The 23,811-nt window shown below is 42.8% G+C and overlaps 1 protein-coding gene across 2 annotated transcripts in view; it reads left to right on the forward strand.

Annotated features, from left to right (window-relative positions):
* Positions 1-1,596: 1,596 nt before the first annotated feature.
* Positions 1,597-23,811, forward strand: part of LOC115356984 (CD82 antigen-like) — a 35,811-nt gene continuing 13,596 nt past the window's right edge. The window contains exons 1-3 of one of the 2 annotated variants that reach the window (XM_030048300.1): positions 1,597-1,853; positions 13,421-13,493; positions 16,610-16,682. In XM_030048300.1, coding sequence (XP_029904160.1) covers positions 13,431-13,493; positions 16,610-16,682 — 136 coding nt within the window. In that variant the 5' untranslated portion in view covers positions 1,597-1,853; positions 13,421-13,430. The remainder of the gene's footprint in view (positions 1,854-13,420; positions 13,494-16,609; positions 16,683-23,811) is intronic. The other variant, XM_030048299.1, reaches the window with a different exon arrangement.

Consider the following 23,811-nt stretch of genomic DNA (forward strand, 5'->3'; position numbering starts at 1 on the left):
CTCTGTGGCCACTCCTCTGTGCACATCACACTGGAGTCTGCAGAATAAATCCATTTAGGCTGTGAATACGGCTCATATAGCCGTGCACGCTAAGCTGACCTACTGCATGTGCTGCGGTCTGGAGGGCCATTGTGCTCCAACCATTCCTTGGACTGACCCTGACCTCACTGCCCCCCATACCGCTGGCAGGTCAGTCAATACTGAATGGTGCTAGCTGCAGGACGTGACACCACGCTGAAGCAGGGTGTGGCGGTCGTGCACTTGCATCAAGAACACGCCACATAGATCATAAATCATATTGCTGCTCTTGGATGAAAAAGTCTCTTTCTTCCAGAAGGAGGAAACAGCCTCATGTTCGCTTGACCACCAGGCGATTTGGACTTGATCGACTTGGTTTTGAAACCAAGTCGATCAAGTCCACACACAAGGGTGGGAGGATGGAGGAGCATGCAGTTCTTCAGTTGAGGTTAAAATGCAAAAATCACCAAAACTGGACGAACAGGGTTTTACTTGACAGTGTTTTTTATGGCATGTACAGCAAATGCTTACATCTGTTACAAGTGATTGAGGAAGCTCTTGGACCAGGTGATAAGACGCATCATTCCTCCACATTTCAACAAAATTAGACTGCTGGTAAAGCAGTTACGGCATTTTAAAGTCTGACAATTTTGACTTTTAATTATCATGCCACCACTGGGCAAATCAGTGTGTTTGAAATGAGGGAATAGTGTAAAATCTGTGTGGTAATTAAAGAAATTGTAATTTTCCTGCCAGCAGCAAACAAAACAAAATAACATAGGGCTGATAGGCCTGCACTTTAACTTGTTTTCAGTACAAATTGAGTTGTTTCAACATTTTTTAATTAAAAAAAAAAAAAAATTATCACGTAATATTATGATTTCAAATATTATTTCACAACATTGTCAAAAAATAAGTTGATTTGCATTGGAAGCTAGTTACTTTATCTCACAAAATATAGTAGATTAAAAAACATTAAAGAAAAACTAACAGTTGAATGAATTTCATATTATCTCATAAATTAGCCTATATTTTTCCTCAGCCAAGTGAAAAGAGAGAAAGTCATGTCAGTGTCTTTAAAATGGCAGATCAGGCAAATCATCATATCAAGAAAATCAAGAAAACGTAAGTTAATTCAGAATAAATGAACACACTTTACACTGGGAACATGTGAAACACCCAGGTGTGATTTTTTAAAACTTGTTTAATGAACAGCATCCACTAATATACCTAATCAATAAATCAGTTAGCCTTTACTCTCAGAAAAACGTAACCCATTTTCACCTTTTCAGCTTTGCAGTCTTTCTCTATATTTAATCAATTTATCACTTTATGTGATAATAATAAATTTAGAGCCTACAAATTTGTCAGCATATAAAAGGTGGGGAAACTCTGTTGTGCAACTAGGAAGACGGATAAAATCCACAACATGAAAGCTTGTTTGAAGAGAAAAACACTGATAGCATTTTGGTTTTGCAGTGACAGCAGTGGGGTGTTTTTAATCTCCCCACGCGGGTCCGTAATTACGCGCGAGTGGCGCGGGGATTTAGGGGTTAAAGAAGGGCATTCGGCTCGCTAATTCCCATTTCTGCCACATGGTGGGGAGCACAGGAGATTCCCCCTGCTGGCTGCCGTGTTGTTCAGTTTGCACACTGCCGCTGTCGCTGCCGCTGCTGCTTTGTTCCCTTCGAGGTCACTCAGTCCGACCAGCAGTCCAGTGCGCACAGGGACCCGGACAGCTCTCCGCCGCACCAGCTCCTCTCCGCAGTTTAGCGCAAGAAAACGTAAGAAAGCCACTTCTCTACCTAACTCATCCGGGAAGTCTCATAAAACTGGCAAGTAATCTGAAACTTTAAAACTTTTACCAGGCTCTCCAAGTTATTCGGCGCACAACAGGGCTCCGACTGCCTCTGCACTTGGAAATGCGCTCGTGTCCAAATTGATCCTTGGGACATGGAGCGCCTGATTGGTCTTTTGTGATTATAAGCAGTTTTTACCCGCCGTTTAATTAATGTCATTCACCAACACAAGGGCTGGTGATGTGGCGCCTTTGGAAATGATTTATGTGTTGCAGACAATGTAGAGCCTCACTTTCAACCACTTGTTAGTGCCTCCAGTTTGGACACATGAGGATCGATCTGAGAGCTGTCCTCACACGTTGAGCAACAACTTTATTTTCTGTGTGTGTGTGTTTGGGAATGTTTAACCCCCAAAGCTTCTCTTTTTGTTGTAAAGTTTTTAAAAAAGAGAAGCCAGCTTACACCTTAGAGATCCAAGCTCAAATCTTACTGAAGCTTTCTGTCATAATTATCACTGAGTTGCTTTCATATGGATGCATTTTTTTTTTTTTTTTCAGGTTGCAAATACTTTAAAGCACTTTAAGTGAGGAAATGTAACCTGCTGTTTTTCAGCCGTGTTTCTCCTCATGGCAAGAGAGCCAACCTGTTTGTCCTGGTGTGCCGGCCTGCAGGGCCACCAGCAAACCTCAGTAAAGTGTTACACAGGGCTAATGATAGGAAATACACAGTGGACATTGTACCTTGATTGAATATCTCTCACACACATGTGCGCACACACACTTGTGTTTGACTGATATGGGTTTGTAAAGGCTGACAGCAAATTTGGTATTTTCCCCAAGCCAATATTGGTCAGCCAGTATGTGATCTCTTCAGTGTGTGACCAATTTCATTCCAAATATTTGAAATTATTCTGTGCCTCCTCCAGATTATTATTCTTATCAGGGTGGTGTAGCCTCTGCAACAGCATTTAGAGCATCACAAGACTGTTTGCAGCTCCAGCGTCCATGTTGTTTAAACTCGGATAGAACATATGCACTCTGTTGCTGTGCATCGGTGTTGATTTAGCCGGGTGACGTTTTAAAGCTCCACTTCCACAACGTACGGCCATTTCATGTTTATGAGGTTAGTGTCAGAGTTGTGATTGTAGGTCAGTACTCTCTCTCTCTCTGTGTGTGTGTGTGTGTGTGTGTGTGTGTGTGTGTGTGTGCATGGTGGCACACACATTTCAGCGTTTCAGATTTCTGCCACTAGCTGCCTTCCCGCCTCGTCTTTCCTCACTACTTCCATGTGCTTCAGTGGATATTTCTTCAGCATCCGAGGCTGTAAATCTGTTCAGCTGGTTGTGTTTTATTCTATCTGAAGGGCTCGGCATGACCTTAATTACCTTTCCATATACTGGGGGGAAATTAAAAAAAAAAAAAAAAACTGTTTTGTTGAATGGATTATGCTGCACTGGAGCCAGCAGCTGTTGGTGGTTAGTTTTTTTTTGGATTGCTGTCAGACAAGGGACCAAAATGTTTTCCGAGTCCTGTTCCACTCACCTTTACCAAACCCCCTGCATGTCAGCTGTGGACCAGTTTGGCTGCATTCTGAACACTCGTGTAATAGGCTGAGGTTTCCAACAAGACAACACCATGTCTGCAAGTCTGATGTGTAGGGAAAGTGTTGAGAGGATCTGCACGGCGATGCAGAGTGGATTTCTCTCCTCTCGAAAGCACGAGAGCTATCGTTTTAACTCTGCCGGGGCCGCGACTCGCCCGCAGCACCGCACTCAATAAATTCTGCATGAATCCAATAACCTGTTTATCCTGTTCAGTGGAATTGCCCTACAGGTAATTACAGAGCTAATAGGGTTGGAGCCACTTGAACTGCTCAGTGTCTGTTCACTCACAAGTTGTCTTCTCTGTTGAGTAACTCCTTTACCTCCACCAAGGGACTTATTGTTGGTTATTGCGCTGCCCCGTGAGAGGAAGAAGTGTCTCGAAGCTGCAGACTCCTCCCAAACAAACGAAAACCAGCATTGTTATTAGTCTGACTGGTATACATTTTTTTCAAATTTATTCAGTGGTGTTGCAAAAGCGTTTCATAAGCACAGAGCTCACGGAGCAGCGCATAATCCTTCAGCTACAGTGCAAAAAGGAAATCCTCAAACTTGTGAGGTTTCCACATGCGAGCAGCTTTCTGTTTCTGTTTAAATTCAGCCTGTCTGTCAGCGGCGTGTCTTAGAAACACAGGAATGCATTTCCATGAAATTTGGTGGGCAGATCAGCCTTAGGCCAAGGACCAACTGTTTAGATTTTGGTGATAATTTTACCCCTTCATTTTTTTTTTTTTAGCCCTAAAAGTGAAACTAAGGAGAACAGAGATTCCAAATCTTACAAACAAAAACAATAAGAGTTTTGGAGTAAAAGTTGCAGAATTGTTGGGTGTTGATGGAGGTGTGAGAGCCTGGATTTGTTAGAAACAAAGTGGCTGAAGAGAGAACGGCTGTGGTCTGAAATCTTGTGCCTTGGGAGTGTTTACATGCCTCACACTGGAGGAGTGAGTGGCTGCGATCGAGGCGAGGGAGGGTGACTCGAAACAAGCAGGAGGATTTTTTTTATTTCCTCAAGGCAGCAGCCTGGAGGGGATATTGCATAATGTGTGTGTGTCTGCCTGCTGCTAATCTCGCATACTACTGGGCCTGCCAGCCTACTGTTTTATTCTGCACACGTATGACTTTACCATCATGGACCCCTCATGGTTGCAGTGATTCAAAACCTTTGAAAAGCATTTGTTCTCTCTGCTGCCTCTCCTTCTTTTCAGTCACTGTCTAGCTCGCTCAACCACCACTGCTCTCTCTCTCGCTCACTCTCCAGAGCTACTAGACTGAGACCAAAATGGGTGCAGAGCAAACCTTTTCTTTTTGCAAAGTGCAAGTTCAATTTTGGGTCAAGGGTCTGCACATCCACAGACTGACAGGCAAAACATTTTTATTATGTTTTTTTTTTTTTTCACTTATTAGAAAACGCTTTTCCCATATTTTCCATCCTGTCCGCATGTATGTGCATCCTTCCACAGCTACTCCAACATACTGCTAGGCCTGTCAGCCTCATATTTTCTGTGCAGTTATGCAGCTGTGGGGATTCAAAACCTGTGAAAACCTGTTTTATATCACAGCTGAGCGCTAAGTGCTCCGCTGGTTTTTCGCCAAAGTCCGAGCTCTGGAGATGGCGAGATATGCCTGTAGCAGATCTTCACTTTACTGAATTGCACTTTTCTAGTTTGTTTTTTTTTTTTCTTTCACCGAGAGCGACTCCCTCTGTCCCACACATCCCCATCCCATCACCCCCTCTGGAGCGTTGTCATGGAAACCCATGCAGCTTACTTCTTTTGAAATGAGTGCGAATGAAGTTGTCTGGGGGGCCCAAACCGGTTTTGCCATGGAATGGTTAATGTTGAATTAATTATAATGTGGGGGCGGCAAGAAGCTCAGGCAGTGCGTCTTTGTTTTGGGAACCCCCCCTCCCAGTCCCTTCCCAATCCATGCCACAAGCTCCAGCCATTGCCCTGCTTTTCTGAGAGGTGTGGAGCTCGTCCCGCGGCCCTTCCCCTCAGGGTAGCTTTACATCGCCTACAACACAGCTAAAAGGCGTCTCAGGTGTCCGCGGCCGCTCAAAACAAGGTCTCACGGTGAGGAAAAGGGCATCTTTCAAGCGGTGTGGCTCGTTATTGTGCTGAGGAAATGTAAGGCTGGAGTGGTCCTCCGTGTGTCAAGTTTCCCCTTTTGTTTGCTGGAGAGAAAATTGTGTCTGAAAGCTGCCATTGTTTTGGTGGCCACTCAAAGTGGGGCCCTGCAAGGCAAGAGGGGTGACGGGGGGACATTATTTGAGGGGTGTGTGTGTGAGTGGGGAACGGGTGTTGTCAGGTTGTTGGCAGCAGTGTGTTTGTGTGTGGTGTTAACTAGGTGTATTTGTAGCAAGAGCAGCTGAATGCTGATGATGCTTAACCCCCTGAAAAATGTCTGGTGGACCACAGTGCTGTTGCAGGGCAGAACCTGTTTTCAAGCCTAATTAGACCACAGCCAGGCTGCTGTTTGACAAAGACCAACAGCCTGTGGGGGGAAAAAATCAAGCACAACTGTTGACCAGTGCTACACTTTTAACAATAAACTCTAGCAAAAATGTCAAACAAAGGCCCGCTTTGTCCCTTCCGTCCTAAAATGTGAGATTTAAATTGTAGGCTACAAATAGATATTTAGCGGTTATGAAAGGAACAGCGAGTGAGGAGTGAGCAATGAAAACAAAAGAGTTTATTGTTGTTGTCGTTGCCCCACACACCTCCTACACAGCTCTGGATGAGACAAAGAGTGTGTAAGTGGTGTGGACTCAGTGTACTGATGCTGCTCAGTAACATGGCAGGATTGTCGCTGCTGCTCGAAAACCTCATATCTCCAAAATGTCAACATATCAGGAGCTAAGGGAGCGGGTCTTATTTTCAGCTTGATGACAGCGCACGTGAGTGCAGCCTGTGAGTTTGAGAGGGTTTCATGAGCCCAAGATGCCCACGAATGTTCCCAACCCTCAGTGTAGCATGCAGTCATTCAATTGGATTTATGCACAGCTCCGCTACTTCCTGAACTTCAACCAGCTCCTTTATTTCCGTCTTACATTATTGGACAAACTGGTTAATTCAGGTGTCTCTGACCATTGTTGTAAGGTCAGACACACCTGGATTAATCAGTTTGTCCAATAATGTAAGACAGGAAATAAAGGAGCTGGTTTAAGTTCAGGAAGTAATGGCGCTGTGCATAAAGCCAACTGACGTTAAAATATGAAAATTGGCAAAATTGCCATTGCAAGGTTTCTGCATGTTATGCAAAGGTGTAACACAGATGAGACATCTTGCTTTGGGGTATTTTACAAATTTCTAATGATGGCATTTCTGCCATTTCTAGTGCCTCACTCACTATACATTGTTTCATTAGTGTGTATATGATTGTCTTTTCATTTTAGTACCTCCCTCTGCCCATTGCAAGCCAAATATAGCAAATTAAACCTGCTTTAAAGGACTCGTGTTTGGAAACAAGAAGTTCTGTGAGCATTTAATGACTGACTCATTTATCTTATCTACGTCTAGTTCAAATTTGCCTCTGTCATTTTGCAGTGCATGCTCTATATAATTAGATTTAACATTGACTTGTTTTTCATAATGCTCACAATAAGCTCCATTGTCTCCCCTGGGTGTCAGGTGACTGACAGGAAGCTGAATGTAATGTAATGCAGTACTCATAAAACATTCAATTCTATCACAATGAAACAAGGATAAAACAAAATGAATGGCAGCAAATGGCCTCTCCTGATGAGGAAAATGAGCCCCGTTGCCTCCAACTACGCTGACTATATGTAGACACCAGGGATTAAAGAGAGGAGCAATCTAGATGATTGGCAGAAAGCCTGCTGAGTATTTTCACAGGACATTGTACCACAGCTCATCAGATTGGTACAGAGGACATGGGCCAGTTTCTGAAATGCACCGAGAAACTGACACACAGACCAATCAGAAAGACCCGGTGTGAGTTCCCACACGGCCTTCATCTCTCAACGTGTCGAGCGTTGCTCTTTGACTGCTGAATACACAGATACACACAGATACACTCACACGGAAAAAGAAGGAAACCTGCCCTTATCTTCCAAACCAGTTTACTTTTTTTTTTTTTTTCTCTTGGAATCTTGTTGCGTCATTCAGCGAAAATGAGCTGTCTGTTGTTGTGCCTGGTACAACCAGAGGCTTTGGAGAGGGGGGGAGGAGGAGAGCTGAAATCAAGGAGGAAAAAACGGCCAGTTAAGTGGAAGGTCTTGTTTGTCATGATTCAAAACAAAACCAGAGGGGATTTAAAAAAAAAAAAAAAAAAAAAAAAAAGCTGTCATATGATGCAAAGGCCCTTTTGCCTTGCTTTAGCTTCCCGGGATAGTTTAGTTTAGGCTGTCAAAAGGCAGCACACTAAGTGGAAAGAACAGACTCTGGAAGAGAGTGAAGAAGAGAAACAGGGTTATTGTAGCTTGTGTAGAGAGGAGCAGTGTCTAATGACCACCCATTACAGTAGGGTGTGTTACCAGCTCTGTCTTAGCCTGCTGGTCTGATGTGCTGTTGGAGATTTGGCAGTATCAGCAGGCTAGCTGAGGGGGAGAAACGACAAAGAAAGTTGCTGTATATTCATTTTATGCACTGCTTAGAGGCTTTATTAAGCTCCAAAAGGCAGTTTAACAGAGCCTTCTTTAAATCAGCCAACTGTTATTTTGAAGATTTTAACAGATCACCAGCATAAGCAGCTATTCGGTCAGTCATTTGTGGTCATTTGTCCCCCCGTGGACCCTTGTGAGACCCTGAAGCTGCAGCTCGGTTAAGGCAGGAGTCAGCGATTCTGCAGAAAGATTGCTCATGTTTCAAATCAACAAATTCAGCGAATATCTCCTCACGGTCTGCTGGCTGTCCATTCTGTGTCTGCACTGAAGACAACAACAAAAAAAAAAAAAAATCCGTTGTTCCTGCACAGTCCTGGCTCTGTAAATGGGAAACAAACAAAGTGGCTCGGACTGGGCCACACAACACTATTCCAACCAATCAGCAACAGGGGGCGTTCGCGCTCGTGCACGGGACAGCAGGGGGAGGGGAGGCCGTGCAAGCCGGAGGGCCGGTAAATCTGTCTGTTGATTTCAAATATCAGCAATCTTTCTCCACCTTTTTAATTGCATTCTTAATACTCATTTGTGTGATTGCAGCGTTCATATGCTTATGCAGCTTCTCCAATAACCCCCGTTTCATTTAATTCATTTAATAATCAGTCAAATGGTCTGAAGGATCCAGCGTAACACTCTGCACTTTCTATCCTCTCTTGCACTTTTACCAAAAAGACAAAATCTGACTGTTTTCATGCCTCAATATATGAAAAGAAAATGATTGAAAATGAAAAGATTAAGCAGAGATATAGGTGTTTAAACTGAGATTGTCATCTTGCTCCGTTTCAGATCACCAGATAGAGGCGTTTACACAGTTTCAGTAGGCACTTTCAATTATTGAGCATTGCCTTAACTGAGTTAAGATTAAATTATCAGCATGCATGTAACTGGTCCTGCCCTTCCACCCTACTTGCATTCTGCTCAACATAAAGCCTTAACCCGCTGGGCAAATCAATAGTTAGCTGCCTGGTATTTTAATACAAAGCAGTAGTCTGTGTTGAAAGTAAAATAGTAAATTTTTTGATGATGTTTTCTCAAGTCCCATTTCTACAACTTGGATTTTTGCAACCTCGACTGTGGCAGGATTTGTTGTTATAGCACTACACAGAGAAATGGAGGACATGGAAATGCAATTGGGCTAATGTATAGCCTGGTAACTTCAGCAGTCAAAGGACACTTTGTGATCAGATTATAAACGTGTTCATTTGAGACAAAACCACAGATTAAGGCTACTTTCATTCTCTGTTGCCACTGAAATTAATCTTTTTAAATTGTGACAGTTTGACACTGTCCTAACATTTGTTTCTCCCAATGAAATAAATGGAAAAAACATTTAGATGAAGAAGAGGAAGTTGCCATCAGGCTGGAACTTGTGGAAATGTGTGTTGATTTTGATCATGGAGGCCAACTGGTCACACAGATATCTGCTTTTAACATATTTGGTGCATGTGTGGCCTTAAGGCAGAGCTGTGGCATTATGAAAGGGTTTGCAATTGATTTAGTTTTGAATGCATGAGTTAGTTTTGTGCGTATATCCTGCTCTCCATTTGCCACCAGCTGGCAAAATGTAGAGCAAGCAGTGGGTGCCTGTCGGATTTGCATTTTCCCCTCAAATTTGGTTTTATTGTAAAAGGCTTTTGCTGCCTTGTGCAAACTTGTGATTGCATGTTTGCTACTCTGAACTTGTGCTACACAGACAAAAAGCCAAGTTGCACAACAACTTTCCCCTTCAAGCTTCCTCAAACTTCCCCTCACAGGCCATGAAACTGGTAATTTGCTCACACATGTATAATCAGCAGGGCCCTATGGGCTTTGTCAGAGCACCTCTGTGTGGATTTATGGCGCAGTATTAAAATTCAGATTCAAATCATTCTTATGGCAGAGGAGAGTGACAGGCATTTCCCTGCACTCTGTCTCAGTCCACCTTGGCCTGAAGTCGTCTGGGTTTCGGCGTTCTGCAGCCCGGCTGCCAGCAGACTCGCTGTGTGTCACTCAGTGAAGGGGTGCGAGGCTGTGTGAGAGCAGACTGGAGGGTGACGGCTGCGTCTGACCAGCACACAACGCTCAATAGTGAGCTCTGTGTGGCAACTGGGACTTGTGCTCCCACTGACCGTGGCTGCACTGACGCAGACCCGAGCGAACTGGCAACCCACTTACGAAGTCTGTGTGAACTGGGTCAGAATTTCTGGCCGGGGGGATTCGAGCTGTAAGGCTTCAGTGTGTGTCTCAGAAGAACTGTGAAATTTCCTTAATAACATGTTGATGTCATTTTACACATCATCTCTGTTTTTAAAGGGCAGATTCAACGTGTTTACTGCCTTTATAAATGTGTGAAAGAGTGTGTGGATTAAAATGCTTTATGTTTCTGTGCTGTATGTCTCTGTTTGCACTTCTGAGTTAGTGTTGCGGTGCTGAAGGGGCAACAGCTGCGAATAGCATCTTGGATAGAGTTTATGTATAGATGTATACAGCAGCTTTTGGCTCGTAAATGAATTAAAACACCATGTGCATTCCTGATGCAGACGCTCTCCTCTTCTTTCTCCTGCTGCAGCACAAAGCCTTTCTCTTGCGCCTCTTGAGTTAACAGATCCAACCGAGAGCACTTGAATACTTCTGTCATATTTACAACTTCCCGAAAAAGTAGGAGCTTATGAGGAGAACTTGAATTCACCATAATTTCTGAGAAGTCATTGTACTGCACACACACACACACACACGCACACACACACACACACCGAATATGCTGTTCACTACTAGTGTTTTTCCTGGTTTACTTCTTTGTGATATGGGCCACACGACATACCCAACATTTCTTTCCTGCACAGCTCCAATGCCGCGCATGAAGTGCACTGTGCGCCAGACTTGGACATTTCTTGAGTTTTTGGCCTGAAAACGTGAAGACTGAGATTCGCTGTATTGTGGGCTTTCAGTTTTTCACGTAACCGCTTGCCTCTGCAGTATCAGAAGCTGACCTGGTCTTTGTTACGGCTTGGCTTCAGTCTGCTCCATTCGTGGTCTGTAATACCTTCCATCTGGCCCTACTGCCGTGCTTTGCCAAAATCTCTTTCTCACTGCACACACACACACACACACACACACACACTTCCCTCTCTCATCCCACGACCACCCCCCCAAAAAAACTGGCACAGGCAGGACTGTAACAGTAACCCATTTACTGTGATGGGAATGTGGGTCGAGTGTGCGGGCACCGTGCTCGCGCTACAGGACAGCGCTGCCAGGAGGAAATATTGAGCCGCCCTTCCATATTTCACCCAGATTTTCATAGATTTATTGGACAGTAAGAGGCCATTACTGTATGCAGGCAATGAGGGAGAGAGGTGAAATTGCTGCAGGGAGATGGGGACAGCGTGGACAAGAGGGACAGTGAAAGAGACGCTGCACTCGCATCGTGTCAGATTTTTCAGTAAATGCAACTCATCGACCAGGGAAAAACGTTCACTTCAGCTTCCTTGTGGTAATTAAAACAAGCATGTGGCATTCTTTTGCTGGCTCTGATTTCTCTGTGTCACAGATTGCTCAAGTGCAGTGCCTTGGATTGAACCCCCTGTCAGAGAAGGCCCCCCTACCTGCTTCATCTCTATTCATCTAGGATATGTACATGAATTTAGGATTTGTAGTCAACCAAACCTTGATTAAATGGGGAGGGGGAGGGGGACTTTGTGGCGAGCCCAGTTTGCAGCATGTGTCCACATAATGCCCCTCCTGCTAATTAGGCTCATTAATTCCCTATTATTAATTCAGAATAGGATTGTCACAGAAAATGCTTGTTCTGGTAATACAGTTATACATTATTTTTTTTATCTGTATTTTTGCCAGGTAATGGAGAGAAAAAAAGAAAAAAAAAGCTTTTCACACACTGCACTTAGTGGGCTAACAGCTCCCTCAGTGTGCAGCTAAGAAAGTTTTCACACTGGCATAATCTTGCGTCCACAATGCTTTTGAAAAGCAACAGAGTGATTGTTGTCCAATCAAGACTGTGCTTCAGGTGTTCTAAAGACATCAGCCCTGAACTTTGAATGTCAAGTGTGAATCCTTAACCCAGGGATGACTGTTAACCCTGGGTTAATGAGTACTGGTGTGAATTGAGGCTAACCTTAGCTCTGGGCTAAACTGTAGCCCAGGGCTAAGGTTAGCCTTTACACTTGGTTTCAAACATGCGTTGCACATGAAATTATCGCAAGTGGACAGTGCTGATGCAGGTGTAAGATGCATTGTGATCTGATCACTCAACCTACTTGCTGACGTGGTCTGGGACACATTAGACCGCATGTCATTTATAGTGTAAACACTGATGCATCCTGATATGAGGATGTAATGAATGAAGCAATGGAGGCCAAAACAATCCAGACACAAGTGGTCAGATAAGACACTTTGAAGACACAAGATAAAGACAGGTGTGAACGGTGATGCACCTCCACTGTCCACTTGTGTGCAGATCACCCCAAACACGTTAAAGCCAAGTGTGAAAAAAAAAAGGTAATTGAGATTCAAAATCTCAAAGTGTGGTCTGGCCAAGAAAGCAGCAGAGCAGCCAGCTCCAGTACAAAACAACACTCACGACGTGGCTTTACAAAAATAATCAATATCAGATAAAACAGCAGCATCCTCGCAGCACTGTCCAACCAGTAGGTCAGTTAAAACAAGAACAGGAGTCCAAATGTACAATGCTAAGAGCTTTTGCTGAAAAGAAATGAGTGAGGAATCATTCTCTGGCGGGGCACAGCACCAGCAAACACGGCAAACCCACTGGTGTTGCTACTAAAAAATGGAGTAATTTCACTGGTGCAAATGATTTTGACCGTGGCTGTCTCAACACGTTAAACCTGTGAACGTTTCCAAGGTAGCAACGAGATGTCAGCCTGCGTCAAGAGAGGCCGGAGCAAGGTAAACAGTGAGCATCATGGAGAAAAAATGCTGCGAGGGCAGAGTGAAAGGCGTGATGGAGGGAGAGAGAGACCAGAGAGAGAGCTACGTGAGACACAGAGGCTATAAAGAGCGAGGTAGCAGGTTAGAGAGGAACTCGCTCTGCCTGTCCTGCCCCCCCACCCCCACCCCCTTACTCACTCAGCTCAGAGATTTAGGTTGTGTTTTACTGGTTGTGCGGGTGTAATCCTGGAGATTTTAGCCCCCCAGCCCCTATCATGACCAACCGGGCCAGCTTAGCCATCGAGGTCTGTGGTCCTATGCATCTGTCACCACTTGTACACATCAAGCTCATCCCCAGAGCAAATCTGGACACACACACACACACACACACATGCATACACTGATTACTGCAAAACCACTCATATGGCAAAGTGCATACCATTTAAAATCCGTGCATGTGTCATTTTGTGTTGTGACCTTGAGTTTTCTTTTTTGCAGATCCGGCACCATGGGGAAAGGCTGCATCACAGCGACCAAGTACTTCCTGTTCCTCTTCAACCTCCTCTACTTTGTGAGTATTGTTATGTTCACCAGACGATCGAAGGAAATATCCACCCTGAAACATCTTAACACTTAACCTGTTCTACTTTTTTTTTTTAGACCCATTTCAGTGGGTCTAAAATCGAAGTGTCATTCATCATCTGAAAGCTGGGGAAAAAAATCATTGTTTTTTAGGTGCCGATTCAAATTGTTTTTGAAGATTATGATTTTAGTATATGATGGCCATATGCAACAATTTTTGGGTTGATACCATTTTGTTACACAGATTTTGTGCAAAATTTAACACGTTTTGACCACTCTAGAACTGATTAACATGGTCAAAAATCCCACCAAAATACCACATTATGACACCAAGACCTTGAAGAACATCACAGAAAAATCCATGTTTCTTCTGTCTTTCTGCAATAATTACATTTTTCAGTGGCTGGATGGCAAGCATTCAGTTGTGGAAATGTCTCAGGAACTTGCCCTTATTGTCAGTCTACCTGGAAAACCAGACAGCCTCTGAACGGCCTCGCTCTCTAGTTTGTGGTTGTAAAGTCTCACGAGGCTGTGGAGCCTCACCTGGAGGTCACTAAAGAACAGCTACTGGTGATGGATCACTTTTGGTCTTTGGTCGTGTGTTTCTTCTTATTCCTGCAACAACTGGCCAGATGAAGACAATGATGTCATCATGGGATTTTTCCAGTGCAGCTACGAGTTCATCAGCATGAAGTGTTTCAGGTATCTAAAACATCAGGAGAATTTGGTGTCATTGCCTCAAAATCCAAAAAAAAAAAAAAAAAAAGAAAAAAAAAAAACACTTTGTTCTAGAGCTGTTCAACAATCCTACAGGGAGAAATGCCAGAGAGATCAATTTCTCCACCCTCAGTAGCAAAAAATAGACCAGCATGCAATGCAGCCACAAGCCACAAGGGTCAGCTCTTATTTTTTTTTCTCAGCTTTAGAAGCTCTTGCACCACTTGTGCTTGCCCTATTGCTCCCTCCACCTGCGCGTATGACCCACAGCTGAGTGGAATAAATTCAGGCTCCTTCCCAGGGGGTCATCACAGAGCATTCTGCAAAACGCAGGCAATCAGCCACATGAAGTAGGTGGGGCAGGAGGAGGGGGAGAGCATGCACCAAAAAAGTTAAGTCAAATTGAATCTCTAGAATGTGAATCTTGCAGGCTGACGATATCTGACAGTGTGAGAGCGCTGGAGGATGGATTTTTCCTTTTTGAAGTGTCATTCATATTATTATTGTTATTATCATCATCATTATTATTATGACTGTTTTGTTTTTGTAGGCCGCTGTATGTTGCACAGCTTGAAAGCAGTAAATGCCAGCCACCCACACCAAATAAGTTCATTCCCTCTCTCTCTCTCTCTCTGAGTCTTAATTACAGTGCAGATGAAGTGTTTGTGGCCTAGTTACCAGGGTGATACTCGCTTTCTCTTTTCCACTCTCTCCTGCCCCCCCACCACCCCCCGCCCCTTTCTCCACTGTGGAAATGAAATCTGTGATCTCGGGTTAAGAGCTTCTTAGTTACACAGCAACATCCCACACCCTGGTGTGAGAAGCAGGCACACAATGTGTGTCAGGGTGTGAATGTGTATGAGTGTGTGTGTGTGTTATTGTGTTTCTGCACTTGTGAAGCCCAACCGCATTCACAAGGATAGGGATAATGTCCTCCGAAGTGAGGACATTTTGACATTCCTAACTTCTTTATAAAGGGCCATACCAATGGTTTTTCACATTTAGCTGAATGCAGCTGAAGCAGCAGGAGCAGGAGCTGCTCAGGGTTAGGTGTTGTTAAATGAATCTAGTCAGGAGGGATGTAATGCAAGTTTGTTACAGTGTTATTTTTTTTTTTAGAAATCTATTGTGACCCTTGTTATGGTCTGCCATCTCCCTTTGTTTTTGTTCTCTGGTTCATTTCTTTTTCTAACTCAGGCAAAATGGTGCAAGAATCATCACCTGACAAAATAACTATTTTTTTTAAGCATATGGTTCAGCCCTACTCAACACCATGCTGCATCGTCTCACGGGACGTCAACACGGTCCAGTGGGGAAATAACAGAATATGCCACCTTTTTGCAAATGAGAAGGCTTGTTTTCATATGCTTTACTGAGAAAGAGGCTGGTCTCACAGAAATATGTGAAATGAACACGACTTAACAGCACATTACGTGGTGGTGTCACACAATGGGGAAAAATTACGTGTCGGTACCACATAAACAATGCCAGTGCAAGTCAGTCAGGATCCTCAGTCATATTGGACACACAAATTACTGGCACAATAAAGAGCGGAAAGCTTCTGGGAGGGAAGTTGTGGTTGTGGTTGTGGTGGATGGGTCAGTCAACGGGACTTTCAGTCAGTCGACCCAAGTTCAGATCCACTTTGAGGCGAGACCAGTTTTTGTTTGTATCTTTTTAACATCAACCATGACGTTTTCCTAACCTGAACCAAGTGGTTTTGCTGCCTAAGCCTAACCTAATGGACTTTGTGTTGACGTTGATTCCGTGGTGTCGGCACGTAATTTGAACCCATTTTGATGCACCGCCACATCATGGGTTGTTAATAAAGTTGTGATCATTTCCTTTTATTTTTGTGATTTCAAGCTGGAAAAACAATAGTTGCAAAACTAACCAGCCTATGATGACATTATATTGCACTTCCACAAATGTGTTCTCCTGGCTTCATCTGCGGGTTTTTTTTTTTTTTTTTTTGCCCTGAGATTGTTTACATAGGAAGTAAACGTCTGCACTGAACACCAGCTGTTTTCATGTCAGCCTCTTACTGTCCAAAAAGGATATATTTCATGGTGTTTGAACAAGTGAGCCTGTCTTTTAAATAAAATGTTGTTGCTAAATGTTGTGATAATATCAGTCAATCCTTTATTTTGTATCAACCTGAGCCACGAGCTGAATGTACAGTTATGCATCCTAATAGTCCTCGTAACTACAGTAATACAAGTGCATGTGCGTGTGTAATATTGACACTCACACAAATCAGTTGTTTTCAAATGTGCAAACATAGAGGCAGGAAGACACACACGATCATCATCATCGTCATCATCAGCCCTAAGAGTGACTACAGACATGTTGTAAATATATGTGTGTGCGTGTGTGTGTCTCTCACAGCTGTTCGGGGCCATCCTCATGGGCTTTGGACTGTGGATCCTTCTGGACAATCAGAGCTTCCTCATCGTCCTGAGTAAGTGCCTGTATCAAATTTAATGCAACTCCACGTTCGCTGTAGCTCAGGAATGTGAGAGATGATTCTCTCTGGGCTCGGATGAAAACTTGGCTTGCATGTTCATTTTCCATTTAGGGGTCATCACTAATAAGCGGGAGGCATTTTGTGCCCTTTTCATGCTTACTTTATGAGACATGTTTCTCATTGAATTTTGTGTTTTGGTACGTTTGCCCATTCTAATTAGGGGATAACAAGGTAATGAAACCTCTTAAAAATGCTCCTTTGGCTGGATTTGAGGGCAGTGAATGGGAAAAACAAGGACCAAATGGCAAATGCTATTTTATTTATTTATTTTTGTTGTTGCTGCTGCTGTTTTTTCTCAGTGGACCCTTCACACTAATCCACTTGTGGAGGACATCTAGGGCAACACAACTGCAGCTATGATTACCTAGCTGAAAACAGGCCAGGTTCTAGCTGTAGGCTCCCTCTTTGTGACTCTGAGACAGACAGATATGAAGCAGGAAATGCACATGGTAAACATTGATAAACATGTCTTCTTAGGATTAGTATTCAAGCACTGTATAATTAGTTTGTCAAGTAATGGAAACTTCCTTTCAGAATCATGTCTGCTGCACTATTATGTGGTGCAATGGGAGGAAACCGTGAATGTATGCTATAATTACCACATTTACCACATTTACTGAGCTTAATGTACACCGTCCTAAAGAAACTATGTGAATGTGTGCATTTCCTGGTTAATGTAGGTGGAGAGTGCATACCTCCACCAACACTATGCACTTCTCAAGATCTGCCATTTCCACATCACATAGTGAGCCAAATCCAACTTTTGTCAGTTCCTACTTTTCATTGAAGGTGGCGTTCTTTGTTTAATAAAGTCAAAAAGTAAACAGTTATGTGTTGATCATGACTAAGCTTTCCACAACGTTTTATACAAATCCATTCATAACTTTTTGAGATACCCTGCCAACAAAAACAGACAAAATGAGGCAATATAAGTGCCATCCTACTATGTTGGTGGAGGAAATCTCTCATCTATCTCTCAAGGCAGAAAACTAGCTGAAGTAGCTTATGAATTATTTTGGTCAGTGAAATCATTCCTGCCTTAGTTACACCGCATCACGGAGGGACCGGAGGAGCCGCCTGAGGGAGGTCAGGCAGAAGGAGCAGCTCTGTTTTGATCTGCTTTGCGCTGGACGACTGAGGCCTGGATGGATGTCAGATATTTGCATTTTAAATGTTCACCTGCATGTAGCCCTTTGAAACCTGAGCACACTGGCCTGAAAAAAACATGAGAGAAAAGGCAGTGAGCTGCTTGGCAAAAAATTACTCAAACAATTTCAAGAAATGAGTAAAAGGTTACCAGAAAACGACCTGGAAATTAAAGAAAGTAAGAGAGAAAGAAAGGAAGGAGAGAGAGAGAGAGAGAGAGAGAGAGAGAGAGAGAGAGAGAGAGAGAGACAAAGAAAGAAAGAAAAGGAGAGAACGAACATGAAAGAAACATAATTAGAAAATTGTCAAACTAAATTAATGGAAAAATGTTAGGATATTTATAAAAATTTCTAACTATATATTTTAAATTGTGTTACAAGAAAAATGTTCTTTTTTTGAGCTGATTATTAAGTCATTTTCTTGTTGTTGTTGTTTTTTTCTTATTTTTAGGTAGCTTTTAATTTTTTTGGTTGCTTAATTTCGGATCATTTCCTGTTTTTCCTGGGTTTTTTTTCCCTTGTGCTATTTCTCAACTAATTTTCTTTTTTTTTTTTTAAAGTAATTTCTCACATTTCATGCTAAAGTTGCTCAATTGTCTTTTCGCCCATGCTTTTGAAAGAATTCAAACCAGCTTGCTCGGGTCTCAGAGGGACTAAATTCTTGTGAAAATGTCACAAGAATTTAATCACAAGAAATTGGACCAGGTTCCAGAGGGTAATGTGCTCAACTTGATGTGAATTTGCTCCATCCAGTCATCAGCACTGTGAGCCGTGTTGGTTTGGCAGACACAGTTCACTGTCAGGTTGTGTCTCCCTCTGTCCCTCCGGGCTGTCGGACCATCAGCCACTGCTCTGATTTAGGTGTAACTTGTAAGGATGAGGCGCTGTGTTGTGGTGTTTAATCACACTGATTGGCCTGATGGGGCTGCAATAATGAAAAGTCAAGATTTTCAAGACTTTCTCCCGCCTGTCCTCACACACACCAGAAAATAACATGAAAAATAAGCTATGGATATACTTTAATAAATTATATCGTTGTTTTTCCAGCCTGTAACCCACCTAGAATCATTACAAAAGTTGTTTTCTGAGCCCATACCTGCCTGTCATATTGTCTTTTGCATGAAGATTTTACTGTTTGTAATTTGCTCACTGGGTCAATGACCCTGTCTGACCATATAGGGGTCTCCTCTCTCTGTACTCCTTCTCAAGGCTTCCTGTTATTTCCCCTGCTCATCTGGGTTTTCAGGGAGTTTCTTCTTGCCCGCTATGGGCATTAAGGCAGGGGGTGTGGACCCGTTTTGTTTGCTGTGAACTTGCATGAGCAGTCCTTTGAGACTTAACAGTGATATTGGGCTTTAAATGAACTTGAACTTGAACTTTTCCCTCAGTGTCGACTGGAAAAACATGCAGCTCTCCTAGATACTAGATTCAGACTTTGCTTTTAATTGTGTAGATTTGCTGATTTACAGTTATATGTGCACTTACCTCAGAACTGGCACATAAACTGTAAATACATACGTTTCATCATTCCCTAACGGTTACATAACTTACATTAGACATGTTTTTTCAAGCTGAGATACATAATAAACTAACTTAGAAACTCATTTCCTGTTGTCTTAAGACCCAAATAAAAGTAAGATGGCAACTGTGATGTCTGGCCATGAAATAACTGATTATTCCAAACAGAAAGTAATGTTTATACGATTAATCATGTTGCTTTCATGTGTGTGTGTGTGTGTGTGTGTGTGTTTCTAATTTCCATTCCTCTTCCATTAAAAAAGACCGTAGGAAGCCGTAAAAGAGGCTCCTACTTTGCTCCCCTGTGACCCCACTCGTTCAGTGTCTTTCCTGTCTTGGCTATCTGTGTGTGTGTGTGTGTGTGTGTGTGTAGTGTCTGTATGCTCTCCATGTGGCCCCTCAGCCTGCCGAGATGCTTGTGCATGTGCGCACCAGTCCATTTTCCACCATGTGACGGTGCACACGGTGAAACACAAGTGTCCAACAGATTGTGCGGCTCTGGCCGTGTCTCCTGTCGGGACCTGAGTGCTGCTCTGTTAAGAAACAATCTCTGCATCTCCCTGTTTTTGTCTCTCTCTCTCTCTCTCTCTCTCTCTCTCTCTCTCTCTGTGTGTCTCTCTCTCTTCTCTTTCATGTGTGTGTGTTTCACATCATGGCCTCAGTGGTCTGTGACACTGACTAGTTCACATACAGCGACTGAAATTAGCTTTTTCGCCCCTCTGCCCGGTGGCGCTAAGCTAACTAAATTTAAAAAAATATCTCTGCAAACTAGAAAAATGCAAAAACTGCAACACCAATAAACAAAATGCCCTCAGAAATGCAACATGTATTACCAGTAGGTGTTTAATTAATGTTTTAAAGGAGAAGCCCACTTTTTTCATATTTTAGATTATGCACTACACTGCCCACATACTTAATGTCACTACTGCTTTCTAAAGCTTGCCATGCTTGTTTAGATTTTTGAATATGGTTTTTGTTTTGTTTCCTTCCAAGCCGCCATCCATTTCCATTCATTTTGTCAGGAAAATGAACTGGCAGAGACTGGTAACATGCTCGGATATGATGGCCCTCTGATTGTGCACATTGACTTGAAAAGTCTGCAGGTCGTCTGATGTGTTCATATGCTGGTGGAAAGCTCCGACATCCGGGATTTACAAGGCATTGCATGCCATCTAGTTGTATAATCAAACCCAGAGGACAAGCAATAAGCAAACATGGCCGTCATGAAAAGGATGCAGATTTGGCTGCTTCTTACTTTAAAAACGGACAGTGATTAGTCTGCCTGCCAAGTTGGAAAAAAAAAAAAAATTCCAACCAGCCACACTTGAACACATCAGAAGACCTGCACACTTTTCAAATCAAAAAAATAATAATTAGGACTAGTGTTGCAAATTCCCAGAATTTCCAAAGTTGGAAAATTTCCATGGGAATTTTTGAAAATTAACGGGAATAAACGGGAATTTTGTGGGAATTTTCGGGAATTTATATTCACTGCATTCACCGGATCATATACATATATACATAATAAACATTTTGGTTTGTTATAAGCAGATATGCATGCAAACATGTTACATTTTAATGAATTTCCAGGGAATTTTCGGGAATTTTCCCTAGCTGAGTCAAACTGTGTTAATTCAGGCATAGGACTGTGTGCAGTACTGTTGTTAAGGTGTGCATATGAAGTGGTTCAAACTGCCCATTAAAATGCATAGAAATGCAGGAAATTGAATCGTGATGCTGATGTGATGATCGTCTGTCTCAGTGGAAGAGCTGCAGCCTAGTGGAGTATAGGCTACTGATTGATGAAGATCAAATGTGCTCGAAATTATTTGCATATGTGAGTCATGGTGCACAGTTGAATTTGCATTGAATCATGCAACATATTTGTTTCCACCAAAATACAAAGTTGACTGTTTATATTTAAGTTTTATTTCACACACTTGGGTATGGGGATGATGATTTTACAGTATGCTGGCATTGTGGCCTTTGGGTTAGAGGTGAGTCCTGAGTTCAGGAGATTAGGGTTTCCATTTCCAAAATGGTGATATTGATGTTGACATTCATTTTATTGATTATTGTTTATTTTTGCCCCATTCACCTTAAGTTAACAACAACAAAAACGAAAATTTCCAAAATTCCCAAGCTTAAATTTCCTTGGAAACTTTTTAAAAAAAAAACTCATTCAAATTGATGACAAGAAAAACGAAAATTCCCAAAATTCCCGAGCCGAATTTTCCCGGGAATTTTCGGTAAAATTGAAAAAAAAAGTGACAGCAAAAATCTTCTTAAAATTTCCAATATTCTAGAGTGAAAATTCCCATGGGAATCTTCGGAAACTTTCTGGGAAATTTACCGGAAACTTTCCACCCCTTTGCAACACTAATCAGGACTCGAGTTTTGCTGTCATGTTGGCTTGTTGACTGTAATGATGAAATGACTGGAAATGTGTGCTGGCTTGGAAAGAGTGCAACACGCTTCACAAATCCAAACAAATATGCTATGCAGTGGAAAATGATTGGTCGTAATGTAAATATGCCCACAGAGTCGTGCATGAGCTAAAACATGAACAACGACTAGGATTCCTTTCAAGTGTTGGAGGGCAGATTTTTTTTCTTTATAATCCGAGATCAAAACGAGGCATTTAGTCAAGTAACACCTCCCTGAACTGTGTGTAGCTCAGCCAAATGTACAGTACAGAGAGAGAGAGAGGGAGAGAGAGAGAGAGAGAGAGAGAGAGAGAGAGAGAGAGAGAGAGAGATCCAGTGTGAGCGAGACAGAAAGGCACAGAGAGGCTTGAAGAAGCGTTGATGCAGAGGGAAGGAGGGACAGCCAGAAATATAGAGACAGACACTGAGCAAGTGTAATAGAGAAAGAGGGACAGCCAGTCAAAGAGAGAGCAAGTGTGCCGATGTGTGTGTGTGTGTGTGTGTGTGTGACTCGTCAGAGAGTGTGTGTCCTCTCAGAACAGGGAGTGTTACTGAGGACATTGTCCCTCGTCCGTGGTCGATCTGCAGGTGTCCTCCTCTCAGACACTGGGCCCTTTCTGCTCCGTCCAGCATCAGCATGCATCACATCAGCCCAGTGCGCTCACTGCCTTACTCATCACTGCACACACTCACACACACACACACACAGCACTACTTCACTGGCCCGGCCAAGAAGAGGAGGAGGAGGAGAAGGGAGAGTGAGTCCAGGGATTTTATCAAGGCTGGGAATGCAGTCATACGACGCGAGCCGCACGGAGCAGCGGGTTAAAGTACAGTAGACAGTTTAGCTTTGTGTCTGGAACATAAATGAGACGTATTGATGCTCAATGGCACGTTTTATAAGCCACTCAGCCGGTGGCCCGTTGGCTCCGCAGAGGATCACAGTGGTGTTTAAGATGAATCAATGAGCTGCGTGGTGCAGCATGTGAGAGATGAAATCAGCCTGGTGCTGCTGTGACCTGTTTGTTCAAGGCCTGCGCTCAGTCAGACTGGGGGCTGTGCTGCCACGGTGGTTTAATGCTTTCCAAGCGGGTAAATGCTCAAAACCCAGCCAAACTGATGAAAAAAAAAAAAAAATGTAAAATGTAACAGTACAAATTAACTCACAAATAATAGCAGCAGTGCTGTGGCTCACCATTGTTCTTCAAAATGACATAATAAAACAACAATTTAAATATTCACAAGTGTACTAGAACGCAGATGGAGGCAACACAATACATTGTAGGCTACAATCCAGTGATACAACTATTTTCAGTTTCTGCCCTCTGCCCTAAAATGAAATGGCAAAAATGAAAAATAGGTTTTATCTAATTTGGTAAACTGCAACACCAGCCCTGACAGTGTGCCAGATCGAAGGGTACTTCTCCACACACACACACACACACACACACACAGGCACGCTTGTTCGTGCGGACACACACACACACACACACACACACACACACACAGAGTGAAAAGCGAAGTAAATGATAATTATGCCAGCAACATAACTGAGGCGTATTGTTTGTGTGTTTACATGGTCAGCTGCAGGTGGGTGATAATGATGGTCAGTCCTCTCACCAGTCAATAAAAATGAGCCTGCATTTTTATCAAAGTTGTGAGTGCTGAGTGACTGGATGTGGACAGAAAATCATTATTGTCTTCTTTATTGTAATGTTAATGTGCCCCCATAATGCAACCCCAAACTGCCCAATCTGGCAGCACAGAGTGAGAGCACTCCCTAATTTCTGCCTTTCAGTTTTCTCATATTATTGGTGTCAGGCACTGTTAATTTTGACAGCCAGTTTTGATTTAGTTCTGATCTTTTTTAGTTTTTTTTTTTTTTTCAACAAACAGATATTTTGATCAACTTTTTTGTAAATTCCTCAACAAAACTATTTGTTAGTGGTCGTAGATTGATCTAAATTCCTCATT

Source organism: Myripristis murdjan, chromosome 3 (assembly GCF_902150065.1).
Source record: "Myripristis murdjan chromosome 3, fMyrMur1.1, whole genome shotgun sequence".
Taxonomy (NCBI): domain Eukaryota; kingdom Metazoa; phylum Chordata; class Actinopteri; order Holocentriformes; family Holocentridae; genus Myripristis; species Myripristis murdjan.